Raw genomic sequence first — 11367 nt, 5'->3', positions numbered from 1 at the left:
TTTGAGATTTTACACACACAGGATTGGATCATACAGGACATGCATCATGAACAGTACTCCCAGGTTTTAGCCACTCTGTGATTTCAGGAGTCAGGGAAGATTGCTGTCCTGCAAAACCCTTCCTCAAAGGCTCGAAGGTGTGACATTTTTAAAATTCTTTTTGATCACAAGAGAAAATACTGTTTGGAACTGCTTAAGGACAAAAAGATCAGTCGGTGTTAGTGTTTGTAACACACATAACACAAATTTGTTGTTACGTGTCTTCTGTGTCTCTACATAAACGATAAAACTGCTGCCTGAACCTTTTCAGCATGAGCTTCACTCCAGGTGAGGAATTCGAAGCAGAGATGTTGAGGTGTTTGCTCTTTGAGGCGTCTGTTTTTGCTGATGGATTTGGTGCCTCGAGGGCGAGGGGAGCACTGAGAACTCGATGTGCGGCCAAGGCTGTGCACGTTCTGTGGCGCTGTGCCCAAGTGTCACCACACCCTGCCCGATTCCCCTGGGGGAGGTGTGACAGGCGTGGCTGCACGGTGACACCACAGAGACGTTGCCGTAATTATTTCTTCCTAAGTAGTTTTTATTTTTAGTGTATCATTGTTATTACCGCAAGCTGTGTTTGGCCTAAACTTCCAATATAATTGATTGTAATGAAAAATGCGTTTATGGAATAAACTCTTGTTCATAATGCAAATAGATTAATCTTTCTGCTCTTTTTTTTTTCTTTTTTTCTTTCTTTAAAAAATCTGAGTAGATGAGCACTGCAGGAAATCTGTGTGTAGCTGTACTTTTGTTAAATTAATTAAGAAGATTAGCTGAGAAAAGCGTGTTTTATCAGTAGCAGAATTAACAAGCACTTTGAGATTTTATTTTCCTGATTGTTTTCTTTATGAAGTGTCTTGCTCCATCTGGGAAGAAGGCAGCAGATAGAATGGCAACAGCCAATATTACTAAGAAATCCATTGAAACCAGCATAATTTTGTTTCAGCCCTTTTCTACCAAACTTCTTTTCTCAACTCCTTTTCTTGACTGTTCCTCAGTTGTGCTTGTACTTCTAATTTTAACAGCTATTCTGATGCATATATGTTAATAGACTTATATAATTCATAGGGTACATCCCCGTTAGGCTGACAAGGTACACCTCAGAGCTCAGCTCAAGTTGGAGCAATAATAATCCTTGACAACAGAGCATAGAAATGGCGCAGAGAAATGAAATCAGAACAATAGTTTTTATATAAATTATATATATTTCATCTATATTTCATACCCATTTTTATGTAATAACTCAGTTTTAGTCATATCTGATGGCTCCAATTGTAGGCAATTAAGATCTTTAACTGTTACAAAGAAAGGACAGGCTGCACAGAAACAAAACCCCTTTATAAAACACTGAAAACAATAAAACCTTCATCTCAAACTACCAGTATGTTATGTGACAAATCCAGATGTGAGTCAATCATTTATCACAGTTATAAAATATTCCTGCAGCCGTAGATGAACAGGCAGCAGGATAAAATTAGTCCAGCTGTGAGAGCTGCCTAAAGCCCTTGCACATATGTAGGTAGGATTAATCACACATTCATTTCAAACCATCAGGAAAATGCTGGGGATGTTTTGCTTTTAGGAATGCCATTTTGTGACTGCTAAAGTGCCCCCCCCCCCCACTGTCCCGGGGGACTGGCATAGGGACAAGGAGATGCCAAAAGCACGAGAAGAAGCCTGTTCATACCTAGATGATTCCCCAGGGGCTGTTGGGGTGTTTCTCCCACTTTCTGAGCCAGAGGAAAATGCTGTGCGAGTTCCCATACTCACCAGACACCAGGTAACCACAGGAAGATAAATGACCAGACACTTAACTCCAGTGGAAATTTCAAAAGTCAGAGCAGGATTTGTTCTAATTACTGTCTGTTGCTGAATGTGAACCGGTGACGGGAGGGCATAAAGCTCTGTATGCCACGACTAACTCCACGTGCCATTCATTTACCTCACTAAGAGCATTTTAAAAGCTTTCCTGAAAAGAGATTGGAAACACTTTATGTGGCTGTTGGGGGGATTGTGAGAAATAACCCTGAAGTCCGTCCTGCACAGACCCCAGACTCCGCCTGATGCTCCGGATGCCCCCTGAGAAACTCAGAACAAACCTGTGACCAAAACCATTCCGGCACCTCTGTGTGTGCCCAGAATGCCCCCTCTCCTTCCCCTTCCCCGAATCAGCCTGGCTGTCAGCCTGCATTACAGGGCAGGAACACAGAGACACAGGGACAAACCCTGCGGAGGGGAAAACGTCTCTGCTGTGGGATGGACAAGCTTAATCATTCACACTAATTGCATCATATTATCATAACTGATAACCACTGCAGTGTCCAAAAATGCCCCCTCTCTCCAAAGGAACACACAAAAGGGAAATGGATACATGAGCAGTTCATGAGGATAACTATAATCTGTGTTAAGGAAATTTATAAAGTACACAGATATAAGAGGTTTCAGTTGGAAGTTATTGAGGATGATATTTTTGGATACAAGTTAAACTTCACCAGAGTGAGAGCACTGTAGATGCCATGGAGAACTACTCAGGATGTATTCTCCATTAGAATGGGGAAAATTGTTGAAAAATACAATTACCCTCATCCATTTCTTCACCAGAGTATTGGAGAACTTTTTTTAGAGGTTTCTGCACATCCCTGCTTTTCCTGTGCTGTGGGCTCCTGTGCATATAGGACGTGTTACTTCTAGATATTTTTTACTCTTCTTGAAGAATACTCTAAGGGCATTATCTAATTAGCCTTTCTTAATATCTGACAAAACTACTATGCAGTAGCTGTGTCTGATCTGTGCATCTACATGTGTCAGAAATATAGAATTATTTCCCCAAAGCCATTAAACATCAGAGAGAGAAATAGAAAGAATACAGATCATCCAGGGAAGTATTTTCAGGTTGCCTTTTTATTTGGTGAAAAAAAGCACCACTCAAACAAAGAATAATCTCACTCAAAATCCTTGAATACTGACAATCTAAGTTTATTACTGATACAATCAAATAGGATGGCAAATTGGAATAAATACAATTTTCGCCATTCCTTGCAACCACCAGTGTTTAACAAAAGGTTTGTGTTAGCATTTGAAACAATACAAGTGATGCAAGAATTAAAAAGGTATAATAATAAAGGGGGGACACTTTTTTTTTTTTATTTTCTGGTAAAATTATTTTAGTTTTATGTTCTTACTATGCATTCAAGGGAAACCTACTTGTGAAATAAACTCTATTTCTGCTTTAAATGGACCAAGTATACTTTGATATGGATTCAGGCCTGTGCTCATTTTAGCATGTAGCAGTAGTGGCTTAGTGAAAAATACAATAAATATTTAGGTTTGTATTCTGTTTAAAAAATATATATATGTATAAATTTGAAGTGCAATTAATATACTTATTCCCAGGAAAGCATTCTACTATTAATGATGAAGTTACAAATTTAATGTAAGTTGTTGGTACAATTGCAGAAGGATATTGTTGATTTTTTTTTTAAATTATGCTTCTCTGAGCTGTTTTTCCACTTTTTTTCCTCTTCTTCCCCCCCTCCCCCCCAGAAATTTGCAACCCACACCTCCGAAGCAGCTACAAAACTTCTCAGCTGAGAATGTGAACAACATAAATGTGGACCAGGAAGAATGTACATTATCAGCAGTGTGTCAGCAATTACAGACCACTGCTAAGCACTTCCCACCTGCCCAGAAATCCCTCAGATAAGCAGGTACTGATGTTAAATTCAGTTTCTTTGCTCTTTTTTAGCAGGCTGTTGTTTGGTATATCTTTTCTTGCATGTGAGGGGTGAAAACATTGGCTCAGATCACTGTTGTCAGGGCTGCTCTGCCTACAGCCTTTTAAGATTATTTTTTTCTGCTGTTACACACATTTTCTCCAGGCATTTGTACAGTCCCAGCTGCATTTGAACAGATTCATTAAAATGATTTTCAGAATATTGCATCCATATCAAAAATAAAAGCAATGTCTCCTATGAAGGCATTGTCTCAGAATTTTCACACCGCCCTGAGAGCATGTGGGTGCCCTGCAATGTTTGATTTCTGGCAAGAGAACAGTGCCTCCTATTTGCCATAAACCCCATTTTTATGGTCTGTGGGTCTGCTTGCCCTCCAGGTCGGGTGCAGGGAGAAGCTGCTCAGCTGCCCAAGACATTAAAAGTCTCTTTCAGGGTTTCTACAGGGAATGCAACTTGTAGATTATCAAACCTGTTTCTATTGAATTATGCACCCCTGTGGCAGATTATTTGCAGGCTTCATGCCAGATGGAGAGAATTCTTTGTATCGGCATCAGGCCTTGTAAACATCACCATTTTTTCCCAGGGTTACTTACTTATTCCAGATGGCACACTGCACTCTCTGTATCTTTCTTCCAATCTGTGGGGCTTACTTTTTCCCAAGAAATGAGAGTGCTTTAATGTTTTACACATTTTTCCTATTTCTATGCCAATATGTGAGAGTGTCTTGACAGAATAAGCAAAGAATGATTTGCATTTATACTCTGTTCATATGGAATAGGAAAAAAAAAAGAAAGGAAATTTTATCCTACTATGTCTTTTTAATTCTATAGTAGTTTTCCCAGTTACCAAGGGCTTTCTGAAACTGAGAGCAATCATAGCCCAGTGTCTGCTGATCCCCATGCTCTCAGGAGCTCAGCCATCACACTGCCTCTCCCGACTCACATTTGGAGAACATTATGAAGTCTGTGTTAGGACACACCAATGCCTTTGGAACACTGAAAACACTAATTTGAGATATCTCCCCAGAACGTCGAGACAGTTTCATGCTTTAGCAATTTGTGAGCTGTAGGACAAGACCCTTCTTAAGGACACCACACTAATCACAGGGTCTTTGAAATTCTCATTACACCACTCCCAGAGCAGGGGAAAAGGGAGTAATCTCTACTAACTTTAAAAGTCAGGGCTCAGTTCTGACAGTCATATTTCCAACAAGAGAGTGTGTGTCTCCATGTGAAAATTTTAATCATGTGAAAAAGGTTTTGAAGCATTGTTGTCACTATATTTTGCATTTAGTGCTTAGCTAATGCTAGTTGCATCTGTATTAAATAAAATAGTCCTGGAACTTTTAATTAACATGTCTGGTCAACAAGCTGAATCCTGGCTCTTCCCTTTTAATCCCAGCTGGCAAACCTTTCCTGAAAAGGAACCAGCTGAAAACAGGCTTAAGGAGAAAAGCTGCTGTCTTTTCTTCCCCACAAGATTTTAGTGCTGATTTGGACCATCAGCTCTTCCACATTTGAAATGCCATTTTCTTTCCCAGCATTACCCTAAACCTAATCCTTTCACTTGATGTACTGTTTCACTGACCCTACACGACCGTCCTCTTTCTCTCTCAGTTTCTGCCCACCAGCCTCCTCACTTTGCCCATGTGTTGGCCCCTTCTCATCCTGTTTCTCACCCCCAGCATCTCAGTGGATGTTTTCCAGCTCTTTTCTACCCCTGGTCCAGCTGTACCAAGCACCCAGGATGCTCATGCCATCGCTGCTTTGTTTTCTCTACAATTCCCTGCCTGCCTTGCCACAATGATGTACCCTGCTTTGCCCTTGTTCTGTCTCCTCCAGCCCCCCAGTTCACATTCTTTCCCACTGCTCTTTGCCCACCATGCTCTCATTACTATCACTCTGCCAGCCAGGCTGAATTCTCCCTCAGCCCACTTGCCTTTGCCTCCTGCCTAACTAGTGGTATTTCTCTGGTTTAATTGAGTCCCTTGATTCCAGCTTTTCTCTTTTTCTTTTTTCTTCTGCTTTTGATTTTTTCCAGCCTGACTGTGAGACACCTTCTGCCACAAATTTATTTTTCTCATTTCTTTTCAACAGTTCTTTGTATTTTCTCATGCTGTCCTTGACCACAGGCAAGAACTCACCAATGGACTCTGCAGACACACCAAACTGTTTCTTTCAAAAGTTGCTCTATAACCTTATTTAGCTATTCTTCTCCCAAAATACCAGCAGCAAATATGCCAGCTGTGTCCTGTGGATGCTGCCTGTCACAAAGGGCAGCACGTAGTCCCTGTATTTCTTTCTTGCCTCTAGGGATCTGATCTTGTGCTTAGACCAAGTGACTCTTGGTTCGGAGGGTTTTCCTGTGGTTTTGCAACATTTTGCAGTAAGGGGGTTAACGCATTATCATAAAAAATAATGATGATGATGGTGATGATCGTGATGATGATGATGATATCCTCACCTGCATAACAGGTGATTTGCACAGTTGTTGACTGCCTTCTACCAGACCTCCCACTGAGGCCTGAGACTCCTGAAGGACGGAGCGAGTGTCGTGGACACCTGTGTCACCACCTCTCTTACACCACTTAGCAGCCACAAGTAAATTCATGAGGAATGAATTACCACCGTGGTGTACTCAGTGATTTAAAATTGATTTAACCAGAACATTCCCCCCAAAAATGTCTCTACAGAACAGGAACAGTAAGTCTCAAATGATGTCATCAGCTGTGTTAAACCCAAAGTTTTTGCAAGATATTCCAGACTTAGAATGGCAGTGATGCATATTGCGTGTTTCAAAATTTTCCTGCTTTATCAGATAACTGAATCTTAGCTGAATATTACAAATACCTTTCCAGTAGCCAGGTTATACTCTGTGCCTCGAAGAGTAAACAATTAGATCAGCAAAAATGAGTAAAATCACAGAGAAAAGACTGGTTCAGTTCTGCTTCTCAAAGAGGAGACACAGAAGTGCATTCTTAGTGAAACTGTTTTTTCCCCATAAGTAATTGCAGTAGTTCTTCAACAGCTTTACTAAATTGTTTTGTATTTGATAATAATAAATGAAAATAGTGATTTAGTGACAAATAAACATAAAAACCACAGAGCACATATATACAAAACCAGACATAAAAAAAGTAGTGTAACAACTTTTCCTCCATTGCTTTAGTCAGTTTTTATTATCTTAACATTAACAGTACCTTTTCCAAAGTGTTTTTTAAAATAGAGGCCTAAATTTTACGTTATTTCTAAACTAGATTTTCCTGTCACCTAGAGGATTGACAACTTGCTGCTGTATCCCCCAGATTCTGAGGGTCACTTCTGGGTGTCGGATTCAGCGATTCCACTTTTGTGGCACACAACACTATGTATTTTCCTGTTTATGACATCTTTGAACACCTTGCACTGGAGTAGTTCCCAAAGGAAATTTCAGGTTAAATGTAGGCTGATTGGGTCAAAATATCTCTGCTGATACAGGACCAGAACTTTCCACTGAAGTTCTGCAGCAAGGTCCTCAAAACGTATCATGGCAACACTTGGGAATGTGATTTTATAAATGAATCCTCCAGAATTAAAATACAATAAAATGAAGACTAGGATATTAAAAAAAAAGTAAATCAGTGTGCTCATCTGTATGTTCTTTTCCTCAGAGCCCTATGGAATAAATTACATCCATGGATTCCTTTACATCTGTTTGCACACATAACTTGATTGTATTCATACATATTAATTTGGCCTAGAATTCTTTTTTTTTTGTTTTTTAAAAAGCACAAGGAAGTTCTTTAATGTTGATAATGAAGATCTTTTAAAAAATAATGCCATTTAGATACATAGATACATTTAGACATATTAGATAGTATATAGATTCATATGTATATTGTAGACATTTAAAGCAAGAAAATGTAGGTTGTCCTTGTATAGGAATGATCAGCAAGAAAAATAATACCATGGAGAGAACTAAATTATACTTGAATAATAAAGGACAAGTGGATGGTTACACAAACAGCACTCACTGCAGTGAACAGGAATATTAGACTCCTTTTAGTTCCTATAGACTGCTGTGCGATGATATATTCAACATTTTCAGCTTAGGAAAAATGCCTGCATGTCTAGAAGAAAATGATGTAGTCAAAGAAAACTCTCTCTTTCTTTCTCTCTATATAACTCCTGTCATTTATTTTTTTCTGTGTGTCTCAGGTGACCTGGTGGAACAGATGATGTGTGATCATTCGTGATTTATGCAAAAGCTTTATTGAAGAACAAATTACGTAAGCTGGGACAAAAGCCTTCAACTTTATCTTGGCAAAGATGGGTTCCTGTTATAGGGTTTCATCATGATGTACGACGTGCTTGTTCTGGACAGCTTCAGCTCTTCACTGAGTGTCAAATGTCTGAATGGTCCTCTGAGTGGCAGTTTGCTGCTCTCCCCGGTTTGACTGCCTTGCCTTTCGCTTCCACCGAGGAACACGATATTCCATGGAATTTTACATGTGGAACTGATGCACTGACTCACCACTGGCTGGGAGGAACCCAGGCAGGGAAGCATCAACAGGGGCAGGTGAGGCTGCAGTGCTTGGGATGGATGGATGGACACGGGTCCTGTCACACATTCCAGCCACCCAGGTGCTGTCCAAGCCCCGCCCAAAGCCTGGACTTCCCTGGGCATCACGTGCTAGGCTCAAATTTCACTATGTGAAGAAGCAAGACAAAGGAAGCCAGTTCCAGGAGGATTTGTGTATCTGTTTGGTTTTTTCTGAAACAAAATTGTCTGTTGACAAGATGAGAGCCTTGCAACCCGGCATGGGGCCTGTAGTTCCTTTAAATAATATGCAACAACTACAGGTGCTAACATGGATCACACAGGAAATATTTTCTAACTAATTCTGTGCATTATACAGCAATACTGAATATAGTAACTTCCACATTTTTATTCTTTTTTCTCTTTTACTCATGAGATGCGGCAAAGCAAAAGAGAGCGAAAGCTCCATATGCAAAATACGTTTCCAAATGAAAGAGTTCCAAGTCTTTTCCTGAAGGAACTCTAAGGGGAAGTTTGAGCTGTTAAATTAAAGGTGCGGTGTGCTGTAGTTGGTAGAAATTTCCATATTGGTGTGTTTTACGTAAAACAATTCTGGATGCCAGCTCCCTCGCCAAAGTTTATTTGCTATAACTAAGGTGTACAGGTACCACTGTGCCGAGCGCAGGGACCAGAGTGCACCCGCTGCCATCCTCGGTGCGAGAGCACACCCGCCTCACTCCCGGCAGATTTTCTTTTCGGCGTATGCGAGCCGCCCTCTCCTCGGCGGTGCCCGCCCGCGGTGCCTCGTGCTGCAGCCGCCACTTGGGATCTATAAATGCCGTGCCGGGCTGGTCTCTGCGCGCACCGCCGTGCCCAAGGACGCGCGGGGCTGGGGTTCCCCGGGGTGAGACCTGAGACGCTCCCCCGCGCCTTTATCAGCCTGAATATCGGGTTAAAAGTGACGGCTTTCTAGTATTTCTCTTGTGTTTCTGTGCTGCATTTTGCTTTAATTCTTTCGCCACAGCCCGAGAGCGAAGTTACCGGCTCCGGCGGCCGCGCTCGTCCGGCCCTGCCGCTTTCCAAGATTTTCGCTCGAAGAATGGAAAAGGCGGAAACTATCGAGAAACCACGGGGCAGCCCCAAAACACCCCGCGGCTCCGGGCCCGGCCCGGCGAGCGCTGTGCTGTCCCTGGGATCCCCCGCCCGACCCCCGCTCCGCACTCGGCCCCGGAATGATGGAGGAGTGCAGGGATGGAGAGCGGAGGAATGGAGGGATTGGGGGGGAAGGAGAGCGGAGGGATGGAGGGATGGATGAAGAGCGGAGGGATGCGGGGATGGGGGGAAGGGTGGAGGGGGGCAGGGACCCGGGCGCTACGGCGGCGGCGACTTTGCTCTTTAAATCGCTCTCCAAAGCGGATTTACGGCTGATCCCCCACGTCAGCGCCCGGGGGGCCGCTCGCCGCCGCCGCCGGTGCCTGGGGCGGTGGGAGGCGGCGCGGGGCGGGGCGGGGCGGGGGCCGGGGGACACTCGGGCGGGGCGCGGGGCCGGGGCCGCCCCGTCGGTGCGTGCCGGAGCCCATGAATTGCTCCGTGAGCGCCCGGCGAGGCTGCGCCGCGGCCGCGGGCTCCGGGCACGATGCAGAAGAGCGTGCGGTACAACGAGGGGCACGCCCTGTACCTGGCGCTGCTTGCCCGCAAGGAGGGCACCAAGCGCGGCTACCTCAGCAAGAAGACGGCGGAGACCAACCGCTGGCACGAGAAGTGGTTCGCCCTCTACCAAAACGTGCTCTTCTACTTCGAGGGCGAGCAGAGCGCCCGCCCCGCCGGCATGTACATGCTGGAGGGCTGCAACTGCGAGCGGGTGCCCGCTCCCAAGGGATGCGCCGCGGGCAGCGCCAAGGATGCCGCGCTGGACAAGCAGGTACCGCCCCGCGCCCCGCGGGTGGAGGGCAGGCGGGGAGGGACAGCCGGGCGCTCGGGCCGCCCCCTCGCACCCCCTCGCTCCCCCGGCGGTGCCGCCCCCGGTCCGGCCCCGCCAGGAGCGCCTGTGGCTACCGGGGCGCGGGCAAGGGCGCCAGGCGATCCCAAAGTGGCGAAGCCGGTGGTTTTTGAGTCCTCACTGATGGCTCTTCGTTCCTCCCCGACTCTTCTGTTTCCACCCCCAGTGACAGCACTCCGAATTTCAGTGAAGTGCCCGGAGAGCAGCAGCTCACAAAACAGGTGTTCAGTCATCTCGATGCCAACACTTCTGCCACGCAGCTATACATTTCTCAGCAAACTCAGCACATAGAGCCTGTGAGGGGCCAAAGTCCCAAAGCAGCACGGGGACAACTCTGAGGAGTCACTGAGCTCTTCCCTGTGGGGCTGCTTCTCTTCCAGAGATGCTCTGGGGGGAAACAGGCTCTCAATTCCCGCTTGGGCAGGTGGTTGGGCGGCTGGGGTGAGCCCATGCCCTGATTTGCAGCCTGTGACATCCCACGGGAGTGGGAAGGTTCCTTGCCAGGCAGGTGTTGCGAGGCCGATCGTGCCTGAGATAGAAATGGTGGCACAACCCCCGAGCCGGCTCTTGCCCGGCTGTCATGGGGCAAGGACCGCCAAGGCTTTGGTGGGATTCCTTCTTTCCCCGGAGGGGTGACCATTCACAGTGCGTGAACTGCCAAATTCCCCCCTTGCCTCTGCCGGCCCCAGCTGATCCTGCCCAAAGCTGATCTGTTTGACATGCATGTGTCAGACCAGTGAGTGCTTAAATACTCTCCTGTATTACATAACCGGCAAGAAAAGGGCGCTGTAGTTGCTCGGCGTGAATAGAGATCGGGTATCTTAACCACACACCTCCTGTTGCCTCATCTGAATTCTTGATCTTGTTTGAAATGTGTTCAAATCCGGTCCTGGCGTGCCCTGCTGCTTTTCCCCCTGAACGGGAGCAGCCCAGCAGGTATCGGACTGGTTTGGGGAAGTTTGGGTGGCTGTAGGAGCGTGGTTTCGGGCTGGCTGCAGGTGTTCCCTCACGCTTGTGAGAAAGTGATACAGACCAAAGCCATGTTCTGAAACCCAGCACATCTCTGAGCTTTTCTGG

The 11367-nt window shown here is 45.2% G+C and overlaps 1 protein-coding gene across 1 annotated transcript in view; it reads left to right on the top strand.

The window, feature by feature from the left end:
• Positions 1 to 9924: 9924 nt before the first annotated feature.
• RASGRF2 (Ras protein specific guanine nucleotide releasing factor 2) overlaps positions 9925 to 11367 on the top strand; it is a 114660-nt gene continuing 113217 nt past the window's right edge. The window contains exon 1 of the mRNA XM_066181959.1: positions 9925 to 10212. Within this exon, the coding sequence (XP_066038056.1) occupies positions 9928 to 10212 (285 nt within the window). The 5' untranslated portion in view covers positions 9925 to 9927. The remainder of the gene's footprint in view (positions 10213 to 11367) is intronic.

Source organism: Chamaea fasciata, unplaced genomic scaffold (assembly GCF_029207755.1).
Source record: "Chamaea fasciata isolate MVZ Bird 193981 ecotype frontalis unplaced genomic scaffold, bChaFas1.0.hap1 SCAF_4, whole genome shotgun sequence".
Classification (NCBI taxonomy): Eukaryota; Metazoa; Chordata; class Aves; order Passeriformes; family Sylviidae; genus Chamaea; species Chamaea fasciata.
Note: the sequence above shows the minus strand (reverse complement) of the source record. Positions and strands in the feature narration are given on the sequence as shown.